The following is a 27,054-nucleotide window of genomic DNA, read 5'->3' as shown; positions in this document are numbered from 1 at the left end:
AATAAATACCAAGGATTGATCGATGTTTAACTTCTGCTAGGCCATTACTATTACCGTGATATGCATTTATTAAGGGTTTGTCAAGCACTGTACCGACACCTGGGAAAGATACAAATTAATCAGGTCAGACAGAGTCCCTGTCCCACATGGGGCTCAGATCTAAGTTGAAAGGAGAACGGTGCTTGACACATAGTAAACACAAACACCAAAATAGGTATTGAATCTTCATTTTATGAGGAAATTGAGGCACAGGAAAGTGAAGTGACTTGCCCAAGGTCACACAGCAGACAAATGGAGGAACCGAGATCAGAATACAGGTCCTCTGCCTCCCAGGCCTGTGATCTTTTCACTTGGCTATGGTTATTATAATCAACCAACCAACCAATGGTACTTATTGAGCTCTTACTATGTACACAGCACTGTGTTAAGAGTTTGGGAGAGTACAACAGAATCAGCAGACACGTTCCCTGCCCATAACAAGCTTTACACTCTTAGAGGGGTTATATTATACCTACATTATTCACATCTACCCTTAAAATTAGAAGGAACAGTCCTCGATTCCATAAGGTACTTTGCTCATTTCTACCATGTTTTTCTCTAAATGATTTGGCTAGGACGCCATCAGAGAGTTAGGGAGCCCTCGTCTGACATCGTGAGTCTGGGGATGGTGCACTGCGGGGTTGGAAGAAACATCTTGAGCACACGCAGGTGGCAGTAGAGCAGTGTCTACAAGGCAGGTTTTCCGCATGTGCGGGACTGGGCAAGAACACAAACCTCAGAAAGAAGTTGGGGGCACCATCACCATATGGGGAAAATAACTGCATAAATTTCCAAACTTCCAGATACTCATTAGCTGGAAAATGTCTAGAGTTCTTCCGTTTGTGAATCACTATCTGGCATCAATTTAGCATCTACAGAATGTCATAGACCACTTTTAATTTGAACCAAAATCCTGTAAAGACTCTGAAATTGCTTCAGTATATGTTAAAATTATTTCCATGCTTCAAAAGGAAGTTTTGGGAAAAAGAGCCTGATTCCTTTTCTGGCTTCTCATGCTTCCCAAAGCCTTCCCAGTGTAATCTAAACTTAAGAGCAAACTGTCCTCAAAGTATTTATTTTGGAAGAACTCTTTTTTGAAAGCAAGCATAAACTCTATCTATACAGAAAACCCTAACCACATAAAGAGGACTAACAACACAGGGGCCTAGATAAAGCACTAGTAATATGGCATTAATGCAACTGAAAAATGATGATGTAAAAACAAGTGGAGAAACACAAGTGTTACTTCACAAGCATCATTCATCCTACCTAGTGAAACATGCCGTAAGTTCTGAAATTTTTCACGTACATTTTGGATGAGTTTCGCTCATCACATGTTCTGATTATGGCGATCTGTACTTTCAAAATGATCACTTAAAACCTGAGAAGAATTTTTCTAATTCTAACTTTTCCTTTAATAAGGAAGTGGAGCAGAGATAAAACCAAAGAAGAGCTTGCAGAATGTAAGCCCATGATCACAGCAAGTGCACAATCACTTTCAATAGAAAGTAAACAGAAAGTAGGAAGTAGCAAAAAGTGGGAAGTAGTGAAGCATAGGGGACAGAACACAGGCCTGGGAGTCAGAAGGTCCTGGATGCTAATCCCGGCTCCGCCCCTCGTCTGCTGTGTAACAGCATGTCATTTCACTTCTCTGTGCCTCCATCACCTCAACTGCATGATGCGGATTAAGCCTGTGAGACTCATGTGGGCCTCCAACCCAATTTGCTTATATTGACCCCAGCATTTAGTACAGTGCCCTGCACATAGTAAGCGCTTCACAAATACCACATTTATTATTTCACCATTTAAAGATTCTCTCTCAAAACATTACCCTTAAGTTCGCAATTTTTGTCCAAATACAGCCTGCACCTGCCTATTTTAAAATAGGCTTTTCACTTCTAGCACTTACAGACTTTCACAACCTCTTTAGCACTCATGAGTCTATGCCCACTTTATTTTTGACCTCTCTAGTTATAAACAGTTTTATGCTTTTCTCCCCCACTGTAGAGTAAGAATGTGCAAGGGATGTTGCACTCTGTGATTCAGGACTTCCCAGGGGCCTACAAAAGAGGCCTGCGGGCTCTCCAGGGATATAAAGTATTAGCAAATGAGAGCACTTTCATGAAAAGCTTCACATCTTCAGAGCATCTATTGCCTGCCTTAAGAAAACAAACTAAATGAATGGGCCATATGAGTAGTGACGGATGAATGGGCACTAAACAATGTTTACCGAACACCAGTAGATGCTTGGTACTCTTTCCAAAATTTACACGAGACACACTTCCTACCCTTGAGGGGCCTACAATCTAGCACAGCAGAGATTCAAAATAATTAATGTACACGAAGTATAAAGAATGCACTGAAATGCACTGCCGCCCAAATACCCAACATGAGTTTGGGGAAACAATATTTGGTGTGGTGCTGATGCAGCAAGTAGAGAAGGCTTCCTGGAGGTCCAGGAGCTTGGACTTGAATTCTAAAGGCTGGAAGGCTCATTTTAAGCAAAAAAAAAAAAAAAAGGAGGGGGGACCAGGTCTTTCAACCCACCAATTAGTTTTAGTGGGCTATAAAACAGTATTCATCCATCAGTGCCAAATCCCTGTTTAGTAACAATAATTCAATCTGGCTCAGTTTAGAGCACCTGTTTTAAAGCAGTTTTGGTATGTGCATGAGAAATGCACAAGGGTTTAAATTAAAGCTCCAAAATTCACTCTGCATGTCCTTGGGTGTGCTTATGTTCTGGACAACTTAAATGATAACTGCAAAAACCAAGTGGATTGTGATATTTTCCTGCACTGCAACAAAAACAATTAGTGTAAACTCCCAATTCACACACTCTGGGAAGCCATTCCTCCACATCTTCCCTATGGATTTGAGCTACCTTTCAACGGGTTTAAAATACTTTTCGGCGATAAATGAGTTCTCTCTTTAACACAAACTGCTTATCTTTTATTATGCGGAAATACTATATTGGAAACTGGCCTGGTAGGTCCCAGGACCTAAAACTTCCTTCTTTGCCATTGCACGGTATGTACCACAGGCTAGTAACATTATTCCTATGGTACTGCTATTAATATTATTACTATATTAAAGCGCTCACTACGTGCCAAGCTCCTTGAAAGATGCCATAGAGTCAGATAAGAGACAGTCTCCCATCCTACACGGGACTCACAGTCTCAGGGGGGAGACAGCACTGGTATAAAATCCCCCTCTTTGGAGATGAAGAAAAATGAAGCACAGGGAAGTTAAGTGACTTACCCAAGGTCACCCAGCAAGCCAATCTGTCGGCTTGGGGGGTCGGGGAGAAACACCTGCCTGGGCCACCCCTGTGGGATTTACTGAGCACCTACTATAATAATAACTACTGAATGAGTGAATAATAATAATGACGATGGTAAGCGCTTACTATGTGCCAAGCACTGTTCTAAACACTGGGGCAGATACAGGGTAATCAGGTCCCAAATGTGTCCCCTCGGTGGGATTTACTGAGCGCCTACTGTAATAATAATAATGATGACATTTGTTAAGCACTTACTATGTGCCAAGCACTATTTCAAGCACTGGGGTAGATACAGGGTAATCAGGTCCCAAATGCATCCCTCGGTGGGATTTACTTAGCGCCTACTATAATAACAATAATAATGACGATGGTATTTATTAAGCACTATGTGCCAAGCACTGTTCCAAGCAGTGGGGTAGATACAGAGTAATCAGGACCCAAATGCGTCCCTCGGTGGGATTTACTGAGCGCCTACTATAATAATAATGGTGTTTGCTAGGCGCTTACTATGTGCCAAGCACTGTTCCAAGCGCTGGGGTAGATACAGGGTAATCAGGTCCCAAATGCGTCCCTCGGTGGGATTTACTGAGCGCCTACTATAATAATAATGGTATTTGCTAGGCGCTTACTATGTGCCAAGCACTGTTCCAAGAGCTGGGGTAGACACAGGGTAATGAGGTCGTCCCCGGGGGGGTTCCCAGTCTTCATCCCCATTTTCCGGATGAGAACCCCGAGGCCCGGAGAAGTGAAGTGCCCGGCCCAAAGCCACAGAGCAGATAAGGGGTGGATCCGGGGATCCGAACCCGTGACCTTCCGACCCCCCAGGCCCGTGCTCTCCCCGCCCCGCCCCGCCCCGCCGCTTCTCAGGTGCGGAGCCCTGTCCTAAGCGCTGGGGAGAGAGCGCGCTACAATGCGAAGACTGAGGTGGTGGGGGCGGGACGGAGGAAGGAGCCGGGGTGCCGAGGGGGCGGAGGGGAGGCTGGGGGGTCACTCACAGGTGACGATGGGTTTGTTCTCCATGGTGTAGATGACGGGCGGGAGCGGCTCCTCGGCGGGGTCCATGGACGTCCGGCCTCAGCAGCCGCGGTTCGGCCCTCCGCTCCCCATGCGGCCCGCGTTGGTCGCGGCCCTTCGCAGAGGGTCGCAGCGCCTCCCCGGCGGACTGGGATTGGGACGGAGGGCGGCCCGCCTCCCTCCTGCCCGCCTCCCTCCTGCCCGCCCGGCCGGTCCTGCCCGCCTCCCTCCTGCCCGCCCGGCCGGTCCTGCCCGGCCTCCCTCCCGCCCGGCCGGTCCTGCCCGGCCTCCCTCCCGCCCGGCCGGTCCTCCGCCCTCCGGGCCGCTGGCGGACACTTCCGCTAGGGCTGGCTCAGCATTACCGCTTCCGGACGGGCGGGAGGGAGGGAGGCCAATCAGAGGGGAGGATTCCCGCCGCCCGCCCCGAGGAGCGGGCCCGGAAAGGGCACGGGAGGAAGCGGCAGGGAGGCCGGAGGGGAGCAAGGCGTCCGGGGAAATGGGAGGCCTGAGGGACAGACGGGGGAGGGAGAAGTGAGGCATGATGGGAGAGAGGGACGTGTGAGGGAGACAGGGAGGCCGGAGGGGAAATGGCAGGCGTGAGGGAAGAGGTCGAATCCCGGCTCTGCCACTTGTCAGCTGGGTGACTGTGGGCCAGTCACTTCACGTCTCTGGGCCTCAGTTCCCTCATCTGGAAAATGGGGGTGAAGACTGTGAGCCTCACGTGGGACAACCCGATGACCCTGTATCTACCCCAACGCCTAGAACAGTGCTCTAAACATAGTAAGCGCTTACCACATACCAACATTATTAAGAGGGGAGAAGTGGTGGGAGAGAGGGAGGCCTGAGGGAGGAAGGCGTGAGGGGAGAAAGGGAAGCGTGATGGGAGAGAGGGAGGCGTGAGGGAGAAAGTAAGGCATGATGGGAGAGAGGGAAGTGTGAGGCAGACAGGGAGGCCTGAGGGAGAAAGGCCTGAGGGGAAAAGGCAGGCGTGATGGGAGGGAGGGGAGCGTGATGGGAGAGATGGAGGCCTGAGGGAGAAAGGCGTGAGGGGAAAAGGCAGGCGTGATGGGAGAGAGGGAAGTGTGAGGGACACAGGGAGGCCTGAGGGAAAAAGGGAGGCGTGAGGGAAGGGGGAGAAGTGATGGGAGAGAGGGAGGCCTGAGGGAGAAAGGCGTGAGGGGAAAAGGGAGGCGTGATGGGAGAGAGGGAGGCGTGAGGAAGGGAGGCGTGAGGGAGAAAGTAAGGCATGATGGGAGAGGGAAGCGTGAGGGAGAGAGGCCTGAGGGAGAACGGCGTGAGGGAAAAAGGGAGGCGTGATGGGAGAGGGGAGAAGTGGTGGGAGAGAGGTGTGAGGGAAGGAGGCTTGAGGGAGAAAGTGAGGCGTGATGGGAGAGAGGGAAGTATGAGGGAGAGAGGCCTGAGGGAGACAGGGAGGCCTGAGGGAGAAAGGTGTGAGGGAGAAAGGGAAGCGTGATGGGAGAGAGGGAGGCGTGAGGATGGGAGGCATGAGGGAGAAAGTGAGGCATGATGGGAGAGAGGGAAGTGTGAGGGAGAGAGGCGTGAGGGGAAAAAGGGAGGCGTGATGGGAGAGGAGTGTGAGGGAGAAAGCGAGGTGTGATGGGAGAGATGGAAGTGTAAGGGAGACAGGGAGGCCTGATGGCAGATGCTTAGCACATAGTAAGCGCTTAACCCATAATATTTTTATGAGGGAGAGAGGCGTGAGGGGGTGAGGGAGGGAAGGAGGCGTGAGGGAGAAAGGAGGTATGAGGGGAGGAATGAGAGCAGGAGGCGTGAGGAGGAGACAGGAAGGCTTGAGGAGAGAGAGGCATGAGGAAAAAAAGATATGAGGGAGAAAGGAAGGTAGGAGAGAGGGAGGTGTGAGAGAAAAAGGAAGGCATGAGGGAGAGAGCTTGAGGGAGAAAGGGCATGAGGGAGAGGGTATGAGGGAGAGAGAGAGAGAGGCATGAGGAGAAAGGTGTGAGGGAGAAAGGAGGAGGTGTGAGGGAGGGAGAAGAAGAAAAGAGAATGGTCAGGGTGAGGAGTGAAGGAGATGCTTAGGTTAGGGTCGAAAGAGAGTGGGAAGCACAATGGGAAGGAAGGGAAGAACTAGGAAAAAAAGTCAGGGGAAAGAGGTAACATGGGGCAGCAGCTGAAAAAATCCTGGACATTGTCAGGAACCACACAAAAACCATAGATGTCAGAGGTCAAGAAGCAGCATGATCCAAAGGAAAGAGCCCAGGCCTGGGAGTCAGAGAACCTGGCTTCTAATCCTGACTCCACCACTTGTCTGCTATATGACCTTGGACAAATCACTTCACTTCTCTATGCCTCCGTAACCTCACCAGTAAAATGGGGATTAAGACTGTGAGGCTCTTGTAGGACAGACTGTAAATTCATTGTGGGTGGGTGTGTCTGCCAACTCCATCGTACTGCACTCTCCCAAGAGCTTAGTACAGTGTTCTGCACATAGTCCTTAATAAGTACCACTGATGACAATGAGAAAGCCAAAGCAGAGAGAAGGGATCTAATCTTGTGTTGACCTGAGCACTCTGAAACTAGTAAATGTTTAATAAATGCCATCCAACAATTAAGGGGGACAGAGAAAGGAGGAAAGGACAGGTGGAATGGAGAACAGGAACAAGAATTATAGACAGAAATGGTTACAGATGTGGCCTGGAACAATGAGCGTGGGACCAGGTGTCAGGAGACCTGGACTGTAATATACTTACTAAGTACCGTAATTATGATATACATAAATAAAGAACTCACCGCTGTGGCCTAAGGAAGAGCTCTGTTCTGCTGGTTCCCTGGCCTCATTGGCATGGTTCACCAGGCTGAGCTCAGAATGGGAACAGCGCAGATCCACCTTGCTTCTAAGGAGGCTTAAAGACGGGGCCACGGCAGCATGTGGAGTTAATTCACCACAACTAAAAGTTTTGCAGGTTGAAAATATCAATAGGTGGTGGGTTGCTAGAGGAAAAATTAAGGGCCACATCCTTTTGCCCACCACTTAGTCTTGGAAAAGTAAAAATATCAAGACTGTACAGAATAAAAGCATGTCTTCTTGTTCAATGTACGCCTGATTCGAACCTCACATTGCATGTTTGTAAGTGCTGTACATTTGGGTGGAAGCAACATGAAGCAGTCTTTGTACAATAATAAATCTTACTGATTGGAATTGTGAACCCAAAATTTGATGCATATAGCCCTAACAGTTTAACAAAACTTAAGTAGCCTTGCAGCCCAAATATTAGCCCTTCTCCTAAATTGCATGTAGTACTAATCAATGGTATTTACTGAGCTTTTACTGTGTGCTGTGTAATGTAATACCATTTAACACTTGGGAAAATACCACACAACAGAGTTGGAATATGTAGTCCCTGTCTGTGAGGAGCTTATAGACCACAGGGGCAAACAGATATTAAAATAGATTATGGATAGAGGAATTACTAAGTGTTCCGTAAATACCATTGATTGATTGATTTGTTATTCAATAACTGTTTCACTCCTATTTAGGCGGGGAGCCCCATGTGGGACCTGATTATCTTGTATCTCCCCCAGCACTTAATACAGTGCTTGGTACATAGTAAGCTTTGAACAAATACCACAGTTATTATTTAGTACAGTGCTCTGCACACAGCAAGCACTCAATAAATTACACTGACTGAAATATGTTCTTCCTCTAGCCTGTAAGCTCACTGTGGGCAGGGAACGTGTCTGTCAACCCTCTTGTATTGTACTCTCCCCAGCACTAAGTCCAGTGCTCTGCCCATAGGTAACAATAAATACCATTGATTGATTGATTTTTGCTGTTTTAGGGCCAGCTGCTAGGTGGACTGGCTTTTGTTGCCCACTTGCCTGCTGGAAGGTTCCGAAGAATCCAGTGGACTGAGCTGGAGGAAAAGTCAAATTACTGGAGGAGACACAGTTTGGTCTCCCAAACAGAAGAGCCAGAACAAGGATGACCAAGTATGCTTATTTCATTTTCTTACCCCTCTTGTAATTACTCAGCTGTTGTGTTTCATAGTAGATCCTGTAATTCCAGTTTTTCACCAAAGCATTGAAAAAACCAGGGTGGAACAATGAGGAGGTAAGATGAGTACTGTGATGATAAAAAAAAAATCCAAGAAAATTCACTTGATACCAAGGGGGAGGCAGTGTGGTACAATGGAAAGAGCACAGGACTTGGAATCAGGAGGTCTGTCTCCTAATCCCGGCTCTGCCACTTGCCTGCTGCGCGATCTTGTGCAAGTCACTTAATGTCTCTGTGCCTCGGTTTCCTAATCTGTAAAATGGGGATCAAATTCCTGATCACCCTCTTTTTTAGGCTGTGAGTCCAATTTGGGATAGGGACTGTGTCCAATCTGAATATGTTGTATCTAGCCCAGTAATTGGTGCATAGTAAGTGCTTAATGAATACTATAAAATATTATTATTACACATGGCTCGAGTGAGTGGCAGTTTAGCAGTCTCAAAGCTACCTCAGGTGTCTGTCAACATTCTAGTTGGTTTCATAAATGATTGCCTGAAGAAAAGACTTTCGTTTAGGAAAGAAATCGGCCATTATTTTGAACAGTGACAGCTACTGGTTCTGTGAAACTGACCTCATCGTGACTAAGTAAAATCCCCCTTTTCAAAAAGCTGTTTTTCAGGGCACTGGGAGAATGCTTTCTTATTCTGCTGTTCCAGAGACAGTGATACAATGCAATGTTCTTTTGCTAAGCACAGTATCCCAATCATCTTTTGATCGTGTTCAATACTGCATTTACTCAACTGGAGAAATCTTTAAAATATATACCCTCTTTTCTCTGCTTTTATTGCCTTCGTATTTTCCTTTTGCCTGTGGGCAGCATAGGCAAGAAACTACTGCCACCTAGAGACTCAAATTTCTTAAAAAACTTCAGTAAACCTTGTTTTCCTTCCTAGATTGTAGTAATGAGAAAATCCAATGATGTTTCCATCAGCATGCTTCTGTTGCTTAAATATTCCAGAAATCCCCTACGCCTCTCCACAACTTTTCACATTTATCACTGGGATCCAAAATGAACAAATTGCCTGATCTACTCCTAGAACTAGTATCCCTTCTCTGGGAGGAATTAAGCAAAGTCACTTGGCTTCTCTGTGCCTTCGTGTCCCTAGTTGTAAAATTAAGGAGAATCATTCCACCATGCCTTTTTTTAAACCCACCTGGTACGGTGTCCTGCACCCAAACACTCCAAGAATGTAATTGGTGAGAAGAAATTATGAGCGTGAAGTATTGTTCTGTCATCCATCAACCCATAAAGGCGGAATCTCCTCCAGTTTCCCATCATTTTGCTCCTCTACCGCCACCCTGGGGACCTGATTGGGTGCATTCATTCAATTCATTAAATCGTATTTACAGCGCACTTACTGTGTGCAGAGCACTGTACTAAGCACTTGGGAGAGTACACTCTGACAATAGACACATTCCCTGCCTGCCACACGCTGACAGGCTAGAGCCAAGCAGAAGGATAGGATAACACTTCACCTCGTCTTTGTTGAGAACCTGGGGTTAACTTTAGCGATACATTAAGCCGGGTGTGTGACTCTAAACTAACAATGGTCTGAGATCCCAGACATTTCTGCCCCCTGACAGCTGTGCTATCCTGCATGATCTTTGGCCTCTCTGTGCCTGAATGAGGCAGACGGCTCTGACCAATCGCTGCGTTGCGAGGGTTGAATGGCAGTCAGTTCTGTCGTCGCAGCTCTTAGAACCACCGGGCTAAATCCCTCCCCCAACTTACTGGGAGCCCATTACCCACTTGCCGGTTCGGGGAGGGGTCACCCAGCCAGGGACATGAGCTGGAGCTCAGCCGGTTGTCAAGTGGGGAACTGTGGGAGGCAGAAAGAGAACGAGGGGAGAGTGGGGCAGCAAACAAGCTCTCCTGCTGTCCTCCTGGGATTAAATGAGGATTCCAGCATTTTGATCTGAAAACTTGACCTGAGAAGCCACATGACCCGATGGAAAGAGCACAGCCTAGGGGTCACAGGACCGGGGTTCTAATGCTGACTCCACCACCGTGTCTGCTGTGTGACCTTGGGCAAATCAATTCACTTCTCTGTGCTCAGTTGCTTCATCTGTAAATGGGATTTATTACTATTGTGTCTTCCTCCTCCTTAAGACTGTGAGTCCCTGTACTACGGGCTAGGGGCTCTAGCCCGCTGTACTTGCTTTCTCTTTTTTCTGGTTGAGATGGAAACTCTAAAAAATAGGCAAATTCGGTCATTGACCGGGTTAAGAAACTCTTTTGAATAGTATTGAAAACGAGGGACTATTTACTTGAATCGATGTTCATCGCTTTTTGCAGTTCCTCTTCGCTTGAGATGGCATTTGTTGTTGAAAAATTGCCAGAACTTAGCCCCAAATGATCTTTCCTGGTAGCCTATTATATTATATCCATAATGTAAATAGCCTATTAAATTATATATTATGAATATTGCTACTCTTTTTATATGAAGAGAGGTTTAGCGGGGCTTTCTCTAGCTAACCTTAAGACCCGAGGCCACAAAATGCCATTACTGGGTCAGACCAGTGGCCCTCATCCATCCCAGTATTCTCTCTGTGACATGGCAAAGGATGCTCAGAGGCACTGGGGGATGGTTGAGTTGACCTCTTTGACACCCACTCATCTAGAGCAAGGGCCTGGGAGAAGGACCTGGGTTCTAATCCTGACTCCAACACTTGCCTGTTATGTGACCTTTTACAAGTCACTTCACTTCTCTGGGCCTCAGTGATCTCACCTATAAAATGGGGATTAAGACTGGGAGCCCTGTGTGGGGCATGGACTGTGTCCAACCTGATTAGCTTATATCTACTCCAGCGCTTAGAACAGTGCTTGACACATAGTAAGTGTTTAACAAATATCATCATTATCATTATTATTATTATCATTAATGTTATTAGCCAGGGGCCAAGGACTCCTCACTGAATAGTTTCCACAACTTACCAATTCCCTCTGTCATGTCCTGAAATAGACCTCCTTAGTCAGGGGAGACTGAGGCTGGGGAGACTGAGGCAGGAGAGAGTTGTGGGGCTCAGTAGTCAGGTTTGGCTCCCCCCCAAATTCCTCCCTTTCCCCTGTAGTACCAAGCAGCTCCTGGCTCCCCAGTTAACACCAGGAGGTTGAACAAATTCTTGGGACTCATGGGATTCGATGAGGTTTTAGGTGGTGTCTTTGATGAAGGGATAGGGTTAGGATCAGGCCAGAAATGCTGTTAACCCTATGTCCTCCAAAAAGGGCAAAAAAAGGGTGGTTCACCCCCCCCAGGTTACCAGGGAAATGCCCCAGTAGTCTATGGGATGTTCCAGCAGCGGCCCCACCCAGAGATGATGAAAATGAAAGCACAACAAGAGTCACTAGGAAATCATTTTAGGGTAAGGACCTCACAGGGCATTTATTTTGTGTGGGTTGAGGCTTTATTTTGGGGAAGAGTAAACTTCCACAGGGGAACTTGTAGCGTGAAGCAAACGACAGCTCAACACAAAAGCATGCCTGGTCTACACCACACCCATCTACCACTGGCAGACTCTAATAAGCTTGTCATGGCAGAGAATTTGCCTCTGTTACCTCTATTGTATTGTACTCTCCAAAGCGCTTAGTATGGTGCTCTGCCTACAATAAGAATTCAGACCCACAGGAAAGTAAATGTTAATCAGAATGTTCCATACTGAACCTCTGGGAAACAGCGCTGATCCTGACTGGGATGGGGAGGAATACAAATCGATCAGTGGTATTTATTGAGCACTTTCAGAGTAAAGAGCACTGTATAAACGCTTGGGAACAATATAATACAACAGAGTTGGTAGACACATTCCCTGCCATAACAAGCTTTCAATCTGGAGGATCAGTAGTATTTATTGAGCACCTGTGTATAAAGCACTATACTAATTGCTGGGGAGAGTACCACAGAATAAATAGAATAGCAGTGTGTTTTAGGAGGTAGAGCATGCGCCTGGCAGTCAGAAGAACTGGGTTCTTATCCCGGCTCCTCCACGTATCTGCTGTGTGCCCTTGGCCGAATCACTTCACTTCTGTGTCTCAGTTACCTCATCTGTAAAGTGGGGATGACAACTGTAAACCTTCTGTGGGACAGAGACTGGGGCCAACCTGATGAACTTGTACCTACCCCAGCACTTAGTACAGTGCCTGTCACATAATTTGTGTTTAACATATACCATAAAATAAATCAGTTCACTCCCCTATGCCTCAGTTTCCTCATCTGTAAGTGGGGATTAAAACTGTAAGCCAAATTTGGGACAGGGATTGTGTCCACCCTGATTACCTTGTATCTACCCCAGGGCTTAGTACAGTGCTTTGACATACAGTAAGTGCTTAATAAATGCCACAATTATTATTATTAGAACAAATATCATTATTATTGTTAAGGGAAGACTTTTCTAGAATAAAAGAGTTCCCAGTCATTTCTCTGTTTATTCACAGCAGCCCAGCCCCCCGGGATTACTTTAAATTCCTCTCCATGAGTCCACACCCCCGAGAAAATCTTCCATGCAGATCGGGGCCAGGCTGTACTTCTCAGAACAGAGTGGAACCCCTCAGTGCTCGGCACCCCTCCCTTCCCTTCCCCCCTTCCCCCTACCTCCTCCCCTTGTCCCACCCAGCAAGCACTCAGAGAACTCACTTAGGCTCCAGACCAGACTCCCTTGCCAGACCTCAGTTAAATGCGAAACACAAAGCAATGTTCCTGTGAAAATAAGCCACTCGAGGGAGGTGCCCCGTCCCCATCCCGACAGCTGGGGAGACAGTCTGTGGGACAGGGAGGGGATGGGAAGAGGGAGGGCGGCCATCTCTTTCAAACTGGATGGATAGATGGGTGGATAATGTGCTCAGCCTCACTGGAAAGAAGCCTTGTCCGAGTCTAAACAGTCAGCTTCTCCTCGGGGTCTGGCTTGGGTTCACCTCGCGCCACCACTTAAGGGATGGGAAGCTGGCGCTGACCCGCTGGCCCACTCTCAGTGGCCGAAGCCAGGCTGTGGGAGGGGGCAGACGGTGGCCTGCTTTACTGAGCAGGAGCCGGCGCCTGGATCGGTGACACCAGCATTGCGTCTGTCCGGCGGTGGGAGCGGGGAGGAGAGATTTCTTTTCTTCTTCTCGATTCCATTTCCTCTTTTGAGCCTCCCGGGCAGGCCGGAGAGGAATCTCTGGCATGCTGGAGATCCCAGTCCAGGCTCTGGAGCTGTGCAGTCAGGGCCGGGACACCCGTGGCTGGGCCAAGGACCTTCAGTTCGCATCCTTCTGCTCATGCCAAGGCCGAGCCTGCCTGAGGTGTGTTTCCAAGTGCTGATTTTCTAAATCCAACCATAGCCCCCTCCCCACTCTCCAGACTGTTCTAGCAGCCTCCTTTGGATTCGCGAGAGGCCCAAAGCTTCCTGAGCAATTCTTCTGGCCTAGCAGAACCCATTCCTCCTCAGGGCTGGTACTGACTAATTTTTTATGGTATTGGTAAGCACTTACTATCTGCCAGGGACTCTACTAAGCACTGGGGTAGATATAAGAATAAGGTCGGACCCAGTCCCTTTCTCACATGGGGTGCCACAGTCTTAATCCCCGTCTTACAGATGAAGTCACTGAGGGACAGAGAAGTGAAGTGACTTCCCAAGGTCACAGAGCAGACAAGTGATGGAATGGGGATTAGAACCCAGGACCTTCTGACTTCCAGGATCCATGCTTTATCCACTAGGCCACGCCGCTTCCCTTTACAGGGGCACCAACAACCAGAGCTGAACAAGGCATTGAGAAGACAAATTCTCAAACAGCTGTGTAAATCAAACAACCTGGGGTATTTTCTGAGCACCTATTGAGCGTAAAGCATATTAAACACTTGGGAGAGCACAACGACAAGAAGACACGTGTTTTCTGCCCTCAAGGATCTTACACTCTAATAGGGGAAACAGACAAAACCTCAGTCACAAATAACGAGAGCAAGAACAAGAACACGGATAAGTAAAACTCTGAAAACTCTAGACAGTTGTGTTTCTTCCAGTCTTGCTTGGCTCTTTAAGAAGTGTCAACTTTCATAAAACCTTAAATGACTCGCCCTGTTCAACCAGGTAGACTATCCCATTAAGTTTCTAGGGGCCGGGGCTGGAGAGGACCCTCATTTTGGAGTGAGTTGAGCCTGGGATGGGATCTGAGGAATTCTTGAGAGGAGCAGGCAAGGGGGTCCATGCCAAGAAGTAGCTTGGCTTAGTGAATAGAGCTGGACCAGGGAGTCAGAAGGGCCTGGGTTCTAATTCCAGCTCCGCCCCTTGCTTGCTGTATGACCTTGGGCAAGTCACCTAAGATGAAATCATTTCCCTTTGCTCCATTACACCCCACCCCCCAACCCCGACCCCCACCACCTCCCTTTCTGATTTCATCCTCCCAATTTTTGCCTTTCTTGCATGAGGTCCTAAATTCCTTGTGGACAGAAACTTTTGTTCTTGCTTTTTCATTCCCAGCTGGACCTAGGTCAGGGCTGTGTGTTGAATGCTGACGGTGATGTTGCCCTGTGGCAATAATTAGCCCGGGGGGGGGGGGGGGGGGCGGTGGGGAACGGGAACGCGTACAGCAGCTGGAGCAGCTCAGAAAGGGGTATAGAGTCTCCACTTGTGCTTTACCTCTGGCTCCAGGGAGCACTTACTTTCCCCAGAGATGTGGGGCGAGGGGAGGGAGGGGAGCCCTCAAAGCCTACCCCCCAACCTCCAGGCTTGAGTCTGGGGGCTAAAAATGAGTCCCCTCCTCTATGGTTCATTGCCTTTCTTCTTTCATAGGCTCCCCCCAAAGTGCCTATGTGCAGCGTTCCCCTCCCAGCAAGCCCTCCCAAGCCCTGGTGATGGGACGATGGAGGCTTCTGCCCTTTCAGGGCTGAATCCCTTGGCTCCGCTCCCAGGGCTTCTCTGCTTCCCGTGGGCATACGGCCTGACTCCAGAAACCCTCAAAAAAGGAAACAAACCGTTCGTGGTAGATTTAAAGATGTAAATGTGGTCAAACAGTCATTTTAAAAGAAAATCAGCCGGTCGGCTATCAGAGATTTGAGGACACCATCCAGGTCCTCGAAGCACATTTTCTAACAAATCATTAAACACATAAAAATCTCTCAGAAAGACCTGGGGTGGTTTTGCCGTCCGGGATTTTGGGGGCAACGGGTAGAGACAGGAGAGGATGAAGAGGATGAGGTGCTTTGCACACAATAAGTGCTCAATAAATATGATTGAATGAATGAATGAAAAGAGAAGGAGATGGGGAGAAATTAGAAGAGAAAAAGTGGGGAATTCTCAGCCACTTTGAGACAAACCTGATTTTTACACGAGGAACTGGCTTGAAAGGAAATCATACATTTTTAAGAAATGTTTAGGTTTGATTTTCCAAGTGTCGGGCACTAACATGAAGCACATTCCTATTTTGGACCATCCGACTCCCAGTATCTCCCTTTAGAAACCCTCTGTGGTCAGCAAGATCTGATGTCAGCTCCCCATACGGACCATGTATTGTTATGGCCCTGGAGCTCATGACAAGATTTATCATCTCTCTCAGATACATCCACCAATGGTATTTGATGAGCGCTTACTGTGTGCAGAGCACCTTAGTAAATATTTGGGAAAGTTCAGTACAATAGAATCGGTAGGCAAATCCCCTTCTCACAACAAATCCCTACCTCGTAATGACTTGGGTGCTCACCCCACCTCCATCCCACTTAGGTACTTATCCTTTTTTAAGTTTTTATGGCATTTGTTAAGTGCTTACTATGTGCCAGGCACTGTATTAAGCGCTGGGGTAGATACACGCAAATTAGGTTGGACTCAGTGCCATGTCCGCATGGGGCTTACCAGTCTTAATCCCCATTTTACAGATGAGGTAAAGGAGGCACAGAGAAGTGAAGTGACTTGTCCAAGATCACACAGCAAATAAGTGAACGACGCCGGGATTAGAACCCAGGCCCTTCTGACTTCCAGACCCATGCTCTATCCATTAGACCACACTGCTTGTCCCCTTCCCTCCTATGAGGGTATATGTCTTTACACTCAGTTGCTTCCTGTACTGTAATTTATTTTAATATCTGCCTCCCCTGCTAGAATTAGAAACTCCTTGAGGCTAGGACTGTGTCTAACAACTCTTTGCACTGTACACTCCCAAGCGCCTAGTACAGTGTTCTACACCCATCACACATTAAATGCGATCGATTGATTGAGAAACAGCCAGTGTTTCATAAACATTCACATGTATTACTTAGACTGTGAGCCCGGGGTGGAACTCACAGAGGAGCAGCATGGCTCAGTGGAAAGAGCCCAGGCGTGGGAGTCAGAGGTCATGGGTTCTAATCCCGGCTCCGCCACTTGTCAGCTGTGTGACTTTGGGCAAGTCGCTTCACTTCTCTGTGCCTCAGTGACTTTCATCTGGGAAAATGGGGATTAAGACTGTGAGCCCCACGTGGGACAACCTCATTACCCTGTATCTACCCCAGCACATTGTGAGCCTCACGTGGCACAACCTGATTACCCTGTATCTACCCCAGGGCATAGAACAGTGCTCAGCACATAGTAAGTGCTTAACAAATACCAACATTATTATTATTATTGGGGATTAAAACGGTGAGCCCCATGTGGGACAACCTACCCTGTATCCACCCCCCAGAGCTTAGAACAGTGCTTGGGTGCATAGTAAGCGCTTAATAAAACCCATCATTATCAGCGTGGCTAAGTGGAGAAGGCACGAGCTTTGGAGTCAGAGGTCATGGGTTCGAATCCTGGCTTGGCCACTTGTCAACCTGTGTGACGTGGGCCAAATCCACTTAACTCTCGTGTCTCAGTTACCTCATCTGTAATGGGGATTAAGACTGTGAGCCCCACGTGGGACAACCTGATTCCCCCTGTGTCTACCCCAGTGCTTAGAACCAGTGCTTGGCACATAGTAAGCGCTTAACAAATACCAACATTATATTATTATTATTATAACAGTACTGGGTCCCCAGTCTGATTATCTTTATCCAACCCCAGTTCCTAGTACTGTGCTTGGCACGTAATAATCACTCAACAAATGCCTTCAAGCAGCGCGGCTCAGTGGCAAGAACGCAGGCCTGGGAGTTCCGAGGTCATGGTTCGAATCCCAGCTCTGCCACTGGGTGACTGCGGGCAAGTCACTTCACTGGGCCTCAGTTACCTCATCTGTAAAATGGGGATTGACTGTGAGCATCCACGTGGGACAATCTGATTACCCTGTATCTGCCTCAGCGTGTAGAACAGTGGTCTGCACATAGTAAACTCTTAAAAAAATACCAACATTATTATTATTGTAATTATCACAAAGCTATTGTTGCCTCACCGTCCACGGAGAGGTTGGTGAGGACCGCAGTTTCAGGGTACCCACAGAGATTAGCCGGGGAAAAGGCACCTTTCTGCAAAGGCCACCGCTCTTTCCTTTGTTCCGTCGACTTGATTTCCTGCGCCTTTCATCGATCGCCCTTTGCTTCTCCGCAGTAGCCCAAGCAACGGCAAACGGTCGCCGTTCAAATCTCGCCCTCTCGTGGCCCTGAGGTGAAACCGCACACTCCTGTTGTGGAGCTGCAACAAACCGCCCAAAAACTCGCGACTCACAATTTTTGGAAGACCAAGCCGGTTCCCCGGCCCAATCATTCCAGTCCTCTTTATTGACGGACAAGCAGCGTGGCCCCAAGGCAGAGAACCAGACCTGGGTTCTAATCCCCGACTCTGCTGTGGGTGCATTGGGGAAGTTCACTTCACTTTCTGTGTCCCTCAGTTACCTCATCGGTAAACGAGCGTGAGCCCCGTATGGGCTAGGGAGTGTATCCAACCTGATAAGCTTGTGTCTTATTCCAGTGCTGAGTATGGTGCTTGGCACATAGTAAGTGCTCAACAAATTCCATAAAAAAATAATTGAGCGCTTACTTTGTGCAGAGCAGTTTACTAAGCACTTGGGAGAATATGATAGAACAGAGTTGGCACACACGGTCCCAGCCCACAATGAACTTACAGTCTAAGGATGCAACAGATGAGATAACTGAGACACAGAGAAGTGAAGTGATTTGCCCAGGGTGAACACTGCAGACAAGCTGGTGGGGCTGGGATTAGAACCCAGGTCCTTCAGACTCCCAGGTCCATGTTCTATCCACTAGGCCAAGCTGCTTTTCTTTTCCCACTCACTCTTCTGGTCTTTTCCCTTTCTCCCTCTCCCTTTCTGCTCTCTTCCTCCCCCTCATTCTGCTCTTTTCCTTTTTCCTCTCCTTCTCTCATCCTTTCTTCTCTCTCCCTTTCTCCTCTTCCTTTTTCCTCTTCCCCTTTCTCATTCTTTTTCCCCTCTCCCCCTTCTCCTGTCTCTTCCTTTTCCCTCTCCCCCTTTGGACTGCGCACCCTTGTGCCGTCAGGAACTGATTCTAATCTGATCACCTCAATATCTATCCCAGCACTCTGTGGCAGTGATCGGCACAAAGTAAGCATTTATCAGATACCACAGTGATTATTAATATTTGAACGATCTGCCCCATAATCCATTAATTCCGAAGACTCAGTGATTGCTCGTAGGCTTTTCACATAAACTGAGGTTCTTCTGGTTCTTGGCTGCTCCAGGGGTGACAATTTCTAGACTGTGAGCTTGTTCTAAACTGTGAGCCCATTGTGGGACAGGGATATCTCTCTTTGTTGTTGAATTGTACTTTCCAAGCGTGTAGTACAGTGTCTGTACATAGTAAGTGCTTCAATAAAGACAATTGAATGAATGAACAGATGCTCAGAAACCATAGTGGCTTGGGAGTCAGAGGACGTGTTCTAATTCTGACTCTGCTACTTGTCTGCTGTGTGACCTTGGGCAAGCCACCTTAATGTCTCTGTGCTTCAGTTACCTCACCTGTAAAATGGAGATTAAGACTGTGAGCCCCATGTGGGACAACCTGATTACCTTGTACCTACCCCTGCACTTAGAACAGTGCTCAGCACACTTGGCACATAGTAAGCGCTAACAATGCATAATTTTTCTTATTACTATTAACAAGTTGATGCATTTATCGAGACTGTGTGCAAACCACTGTTCTAAGCACCTGGAAAAGTACTTTACAGCCTCCCGCAGTGGTTCAGGAAGGAAAAGTATGTCCTACCACCATGCCTAACTCCACAAGGGTCAACCTGCTTACTCTTCCCTAGACAAGAGACAGAGAAGCAACGTGGCCAAGTAGAACGAGCACGGGTCCTAGAGATCAGGAGCCCTGCCTTTCTAATCCAGGCCCACCACTTGCCTCGTGGGTGACCTTGGGCAAAACACTAACCTCTCTAGGCCTCACTTTTCCCATCTGTAAAAGGAGGATTCGGGTAGTGTACTCCTCCTCCCTTTAGACTGGGAACCCTCTGTGGGACAGAGGCTGTATCCAGTTTGCTTTATATTGTGTCTACCCCAGCGCTTAGTCCCGAGCTTGGCCTATAGTAAGCAGTTATTATTACTGTAGCCCGAAACATGATTTTAGAAGATGAGAGCGTCAACAGTTTCTCTTTTCAAGTTGCCCCTAAAAATGCACAGATAATTCCCCTCATCCTACACACAGAGTGAATGAAAAAAACACTTTTATTCTAAATTTCCAGCTTGAAGCCAGTGCCTTCTCAGTTGAGTCATCAACGGGGACAAAAGAAAGTGGAGTCAGAACAACAAAAAACAACCCCTCCCACCCCCAACCCCCTGCCAAAAGATTTTTAATAATAATAATAATAATGTTGGTATTTGTTAAGCGCTTACTATGTGCCGAGCACTGTTCTAAGCGCTGGGTAGACACAGGGGAATCAGGTTTGTCCCACGTGGGGCTCACAGTCTTAATCCCCATTTTACAGATGAGGGAACTGAGGCCACCGAGAAGTTAAGTGACTTGCCCCAAAGTCACACAGCTGGCAAGTGCGCAGAGCTGGGGTTTGAACCCATGACCTCTGACTCCAAAGCCCGTGCTCTTTCCAGTGAGCCACGCTGCTTCTCATTTTTCATGGTACACACCCCAAAATATCACCTCCACAACTCAGACACGTAAGTTTCTTTTGTTTCAATTTATTTTCAGATGTCCCAGACAAAGCGGAAACCTGCAAGATTTCCTGTCCTTTCAGATTTTTCTCTTTAAAAAAGATAACGTGAATTGACCAGTGTCAATCACAGACTGAGTCTCTGCATACAGAATCACAGCTTTTTGAAAGCGAGAGAGAGTTATATACATATATATATATACACAGCTACATGCTTAATTCGGAAGAACCTTCACACAAAACATTTTTCATTTTGGCTTCTTTTAGAGAAGGTAGATCATTTAGCAATTACTACACCAGGTGGCTTTTATAAATGCTACCCCAGGTCTCTGCCATTTCTCAATCACTACCCTTTTTCAGAAAGGTATCCTGTAAAGAAAACAGTAACAGTCCACAGTAGCTTGTCCGTCAGGTGCACGAGAACAGCAGACATGATGAGAGTACAAGCTTTCAGGATTACAAACTGGTTCTGGGCTCAGCAACTGAGCTTAAAGTAATTAGGCAGTAATCTTTCTTTCCTTAGAAAGTACAAGTCTTGAGATTCTGTGCAGCCTTAAAACATACATATCCATTTACAAAAAATGAAAGGAAACAATCAGACCACAGTAAGTCACCTTCCAGGATACAGTGGATATTTATAACCCGTCTTGCACATTTGCCATTTATTTTTAAAAACAAGAGTAATTCCGGCATCATTTGTTCTTAGAAAAGTCAGTAAAATAAGAGCTAGCCATTGCCTAAGAAAATTCAGATGCAAATTTACAAAGTGACATTTGCATAGCATTGCAAATCCGGGAGCTAATATAGAAAGAATTCTCCACCCCGCGCCCCCCCCCCCCCACCAAGTTTCTTTAGCATAAAATCCTTGGTCCTGAACTATGTCAATCAATCATTAGTATTTTTTGAGCACTTACTGTGTGCAGAGCACTGTCTAAGAGCTTTGGAGAATACGAGAGTAGACACGATTCCTGCCCTCAAGGAGCTTACAGTCTAGCGATTGTTCATACCGCTCACTATGGGAGTAGCAAATTGTGTTAAAAATGAAGAAATACAAAAAGAAAAATAGAATGCATTTGTACCCTGTATACATGTTCACACAGTCATAGTAATCTTATGGTAGATCAGCAACACCTGGAGAGAAGGAAAATAGCCACGTAAAGGGTGTGTGATAATCACTTGGATTTATGGCCTAATTCCAAGGAGGGACTTTTCCATTCCATTCCCGGCTGCTACATTACATGCTGGCAACCCCTGAATTTCCAGGCATTTTGACAAGTCACAATTTACAGGTGGAGCAGGTCTGTTTCTCCAGAAGCAACAAGTGATTCCCATAATGTACATGGTAGAGCACTCCAGCACTCCATTCAGAGTTAATCTCTTGCCAAATGAATCTAAATACATTGGAAAAGTGATAGACGGGACCAAACGACAACTGTCCTTCCAATAAAACATCTTCAGGAGATTCAGACTCAGTAAGGACAGAAACGCAGCGGTAATTTGGAGTCTTTCACGCAGAGAACCATGAGGCTGAAAACTGTGGGACAGATGGTTTAATCTGACGCCAGATTCCAAATTAGCCCTCTGGGGCCCTCACGTTTTGAACCCAGAAAGCGCACCTATCTGCCTTACACATCTGAGTAGCCGGGGAGAACTACAATGCCTCTGTGCAACCCAGAGTTGCCGACTAGTTCCCCCAGTGATAGATCAGAGAAACGGAGCTCCAGAATCCTGAAAATTCTGGTTAAACAGGTCTGAGGCTTTCTGAAAGAAAGCCATCTTCACTCCCGTACTCCGTCGGACTTGAGGGGTGGCTTTTGGAGACAGTGATGGGGAGTAGGTTTTCCCTGGGAGAGTACGTTTAGGTCCCCGTCTCTGTCCCTCACCATCCTAGGGCCGCTGGGCCACTTTGAGGCGAGATCACGAGCCGAGGCCGGGAGCGTGGTCCGCCGTGAATGAAGACGGGTGGCTCTACCCTCTGTCCATGTTCCAGGTCTGCTCAAGGCCCCAGCCTGGTGTGCTCCGGTGTGGACCAGATTTTGGGGACACCCGCCGGACGGGTGCCAGATCCCAAGAGTCCGGAGTACCAGGATCTGGGCTCTTGGCAGTGGCTGGCGACCTTTCGTGGGCACTTGTTTTTAGCCCTCTGTGGCCCTTCTCAGGAATCCCCACAGGAGGGTTGTCCCCGCGCTGGGCCTGTAGGATGAAACTAGTGGGAAGGGAGGCTCTCCCTGGTCATTCACTGAGCACCTGAGGCAGAGCAGCATGCGAGCAGGGAGGAGAGCCCAGGGCAGGCCCGCTCAGGCCAGTTCAGGCTCATTGGTCTGTTTCCTTAAAGCCTCGTAGCCTGAGGAAAGAAGGGTCAGCTCTGGGACACTTGTTCTGGACAGCCAGTCTCCAATATTGGGCAGTGGAGTTCTACAACTACCACATTGCTCCCTTCACCACCCCCCCCCATGCTCACCGCCCCCCCCCCCCCCCCGTGCAACAACCTAAAGGATGTAGCTGCCCCCCGAAAGACCTTGTGGGGAGCCCAAGAAGCTCCCAAAGTGCAAACAGAGAAGGTCTGGATGTAAGGCAACAGAGCTGAGCAAGCCGAGCAAAAGCTGGTGGCAAGTAATCACATGAGCCACTCGGGAGCGTGTCCCAAGACTCAGTCCAACTCCCCCCGTCCGCGATGTGAGCCGCAGAGATCAAGGGTGACAAAACCAAGAAAGTCCGAGCCTAGAGGGACCGCTCACCGAGTGGGCGAAGCCCTTTGAGATGAGTTAGAGGAAAACAAGGGACTTGCCCTTGGTGCCTGAGAAATGTACTTGAACTTGTAGAAGCCAGTGAAATGCAAGAGTAGCCACAATCCCTCCTGCTGCAGCGGGTTGAAAGGCAAACCACAAGCGATGGGAGCCAAAGCCTTCCAGTGCCTGCCAGAGGAACACAAGGTAGTTGCCCCAGCTCAGAGGTAGCCGTGGGGCTGGGGGAGGATCGGCAAAGTCTGTTGATTGAGGTCAGCTGATGTTCATGGACGTCATCGGGTCCCAAAGCGGGATTCCCATCCACGTGGCGGTCACTCCACCCAGCCTCTCTAGCCACAAAGACCTAGCTCGGATTGTCAGGAATGATCCAAGCTCTTCCAGTTTCCTCCTGTCCAGGGAAGGCTAGCTGCCACCCTTAACATCACCTTTAACATCCCACAGGTTTTAAAGAGACCGTGGAACCTTGTGGACGCCAGTGGGTGAAAATTAAAGACCAAAAATGAATTTCATGATACAGTTTATTATTGCTCTCGGAGGGCTTGGGAGTCAGACGTACAGGCTGCGTTCTATTCTATCAGAAGGAAATTGGGGGAAGAGAGAAAACCTACTCCCACTGTTTCAATCTCTCACTCGACCTCCCGGTCTTCATTAGTCATTTATGGCATCTAATTAGTGTAAATTTATACAGAGGATAATTGAAAACAGAAATACGAAAACAACCCATCTGAAGAGAGAAATGGAAAGGTCAATTCCGGGGGTGGGGGGAGCGTGACAACTAGTTTTGCATTTTCCATGTGATAATAAAGGTACCCTGTAAGGGTTCTCCATTTCACTGGCTTTGTTGGCTATTTCCTTCCATTCTTTCCAGCTGTCAGTTAAGAATGGTAGAAATGCGCACTCTCAAAACACACATAAACAAAATCAGTATACTTTGACACCAGAAAACATAACCAAATCTAAAAGCGTCTCCCCGCTTTTGCCGGGCATGATCCGTTCACTCACCGTTCACATGATTATTGGTATGGACGAGAGGGCTGAACATGCTCTCCGAAAGTAGGGGGTGAAGTCTTAGAGACAGAGACCCATTTTTGAGTTCAGGTGGGGGCCGACCAATCTCAAATGACCGCTCCCAAGTCAGAGAGAAGAGAATTGGCCAATGATAATGTGCCTTTATTACTCCTCATGCTGTCTCTCCCCTCCCCTGCCTAATTACCAACCAAAAATCAAGTAAAGAGGTTCATATCTTCAGTGGAAAGCAAGATTACAAGCATTGCAACATGTTTTCTATTCAGTTTTTCCATTCTCCCTTCTCCTCCCACTCTTCCCTCATCTTCTTGTCCTGTTTTTCCCCACAACAAACTCATCCTGCCCACGTTCAGTCCCGGTTCAACGACAGAGGAAACTCTCAACTCCTTCTTTCAAAGAAGGCTGGGGGGCAAAGAACTAGTGGTGTCTGCCGCTAGTAGCATGAGAACCTGCTGACAGTTGGGTGAGTGGTGCAGAGTTTAGCTGGAGGTGGATGATACCAACAAAAGAGTGAACAAAAATGACATCTGCGAGATGATCCCAAATCCTTTCATTCACCTCTCTTCTCCCCTTCCCTCTTCCTCCCCAGCACCAACCTCTCAATCCAGGACCACTTAAACCACAAATCCAACCCAAAGAACAAGTATGCCACAAAATTTTTCACTTGAGGTTATAATCTAGAGTAAACATTTCAGGGAAGAGACAGATGAGTCCTGGGGTTGACTTTTACGACACGACAAGGTAAAATATTTCACTCATCCCTAGCTACCGGTTGGAATGAGGGAGTCACGCTTTAGTGACTGATCCCATGACACAGAGTAATGTGGGTCAGCGGTTCCTTTGAGAGCCTCCTTCCGCAGATGCCCTGCCACCACGGCCCACGCAGCTGTCTCCAGAAACATGTTTAGACCTGGAGAGAGAAGGGGTTAAAAAAGCAGCAGGAGCACATTTGTGAACGTTTCCTTGAATGAAAAATAACTCTGAAAAATGACAACCCAGTCCAGCGAAGAGGAAGGCTCACTGCACCTCGCCTACCCGCAATCCAGGGAGGAACCGGCCTGGAGGCGCGCTCTGTGGGTAGGATGGGGGCGTGGTTGGGGAGTGGGAAGTGGGAAGGGAGATATCCAGCAGCCATGACCAGCGCCTTTCCCCTTCCAGCCTCTGTGGAAGCTGAGCCCCTCCCATTTCCCCCTTCTCTGACCGCCAGAAGCTGACTCAATCCTCAAACCGGTGATCAGTTTCCAACTGGCCCACAAGGCCAGTTGACGCCGGCTGGGACAGGCAACCCTGGCCTGGGTACCGCAGTAGATGAGGATGGGGCCTCTGGGGGTCAACCTGGAAAGGAGAAATAAACTCTTACAATAACCGAGGATAACGTCTTTTCACAGATTGAGTTCTCAAGGATACAATTCGCTTTAGAAAAACAGCCCTAAGGCATAAATACACAACAGAGTTCATGGGGAAATAAGGAAAAATAAACCAAAACCCCCCTATGGCGAGGCATCAACCTGAGCCAGGAGCGGACGCTGGGACTTGGTGAAATGAAGTGATGGGTCCTTAATCCATCTGACAGTGTGTGCTTATCAGTAGGGGGGAAACTCTATCACAGTTGCCTTCGGGGGTCTGCCTTGCAGGAGCTCAATGGCACTGCCTGGGGGCTGGGTGGGGTGGAGATATTCTTTTTAAAAAAATTAAAAAGGGGTTTGTCCGGTTAGATTCTGGTCACAGGGATTTAGATCCTTTTTTTCCAACAACTTCCCCTGTAGTAACACCAGTTCGATCATTTAAGCTGGGGCCCTTTTTCTCAGGAGGGGTCGGGGAGAGTCACTGATGGGGGAGAAGAGAGGGGAAAAGCGGCTGAAATAACCAGTGTGAAAACAAGGACTAGATGAGCTTAACACAGAGGAAGTGTCCCAGTACCTCCTCGTGTAAGGATGGGATTCTTAGGCGCAAACCGCTAAGGGACAGGTCATCGGAAGAAATACCTACCGCCCTGTCCGACACCCCCAGCTCCCACCACCAAAGCCAAACGTCCCCGGTTGTGCAAACCCAGACTTTGTCCCCAAACTCCGATATGCTCCTAAGATGTGCACAGGTAGGATGCTGTCGATCTTCTCTTGATCCTTCCAAATGCTTGACTCTTGGCTCCAGTTTTGTTATTATTAGTCACCAGTTAATAAGAAAAAGAAAGTTTCTAAGAGTTTTTGGGGGGTTTGTCTTTTTAATGAAGTGAACTGGATAACATCATCTGCTTAAGGAGGTTCAAGTCATTCCTTTTTCTTGAATTCTTGGTTTCCGTAGCTGGAGCCTTTTTCTATTTCGGTCACTCCTATCAGTCTGCGGACTCCAAAAGAAGCTTTGGGAGAGAAAAACAAGATTAAAGGATCAGGAAAGGTGCTTAGATGCCAAGGTCTCCTCCGTCCCTGAAAATCAGTTCTGCTCTGGGGCAAAATGGCAGCAGAGGGTGCTGAAAGGGCTTTTGCAAATCAGCATGGGCTACTGGTTTTTGTTTTTTGTTGTTTTTTTCATTTTTTAAAATGCTATTTGTTAAGCACTTACTATGTGCCAGGAGCCGAATTAAGCGGTGGGGTAGATACAAGTTCATCAGATCGGACACAGTCCCTGTCTCGCATGGGACTAACAGGCTTCATCCTCCTTTTACACATGAGGTAGCTGAGGCCCAGAAGTCAAGTGACTCGCCCAAGGTCACACAGCAGACAAGTAGTGGAGCAGGGATGCGAACCCAGGTCCTCTGTCTCCCAGGCCTGAGCTCTATCCATTAGACCACACTGCTTCTCAATCCTGGTTATCGGTCTCCTGCTCTAGTCGGAGAGCGCGGGATGTGGCCCTGAACTGGGGACATGATATGCGTCCCTCTGAATGGGTAACGAGGGCTGCAGCAGGGCCGCGCTAACTGCAAC

General features: G+C 47.9%; 2 protein-coding genes and 1 long non-coding RNA gene across 3 annotated transcripts in view; 1 reads left to right on the top strand and 2 right to left on the bottom strand.

Moving 5' to 3' along the window:
* TRAPPC10 (trafficking protein particle complex subunit 10) overlaps positions 1–4,542 on the bottom strand; it is a 61,783-nt gene extending 57,241 nt beyond the window's left edge. The window contains 1 exon segment of the mRNA XM_001512153.3: positions 4,315–4,542. Within this exon segment, the coding sequence (XP_001512203.2) occupies positions 4,315–4,381 (67 nt within the window). The 5' untranslated portion in view covers positions 4,382–4,542.
* Positions 4,543–5,088: 546 nt separating this feature from the next.
* Positions 5,089–27,054, top strand: part of LOC114818235 — a 32,009-nt gene continuing 10,043 nt past the window's right edge. The window contains exons 1-2 of the long non-coding RNA XR_003766078.1: positions 5,089–5,113; positions 8,152–8,302. This is a non-coding gene — a long non-coding RNA (uncharacterized LOC114818235). The remainder of the gene's footprint in view (positions 5,114–8,151; positions 8,303–27,054) is intronic.
* Positions 23,608–27,054, bottom strand: part of AGPAT3 (1-acylglycerol-3-phosphate O-acyltransferase 3) — a 63,720-nt gene continuing 60,273 nt past the window's right edge. The window contains exon 10 of the mRNA XM_029083129.1: positions 23,608–26,489. Coding sequence (XP_028938962.1) covers positions 26,401–26,489 — 89 coding nt within the window. The 3' untranslated portion in view covers positions 23,608–26,400. The remainder of the gene's footprint in view (positions 26,490–27,054) is intronic.

This window comes from Ornithorhynchus anatinus, chromosome 18 (genome assembly GCF_004115215.2).
Source record: "Ornithorhynchus anatinus isolate Pmale09 chromosome 18, mOrnAna1.pri.v4, whole genome shotgun sequence".
Lineage (NCBI taxonomy): Eukaryota > Metazoa > Chordata > Mammalia > Monotremata > Ornithorhynchidae > Ornithorhynchus > Ornithorhynchus anatinus.
This window is presented reverse-complemented; position numbering and strand designations above follow the sequence as displayed.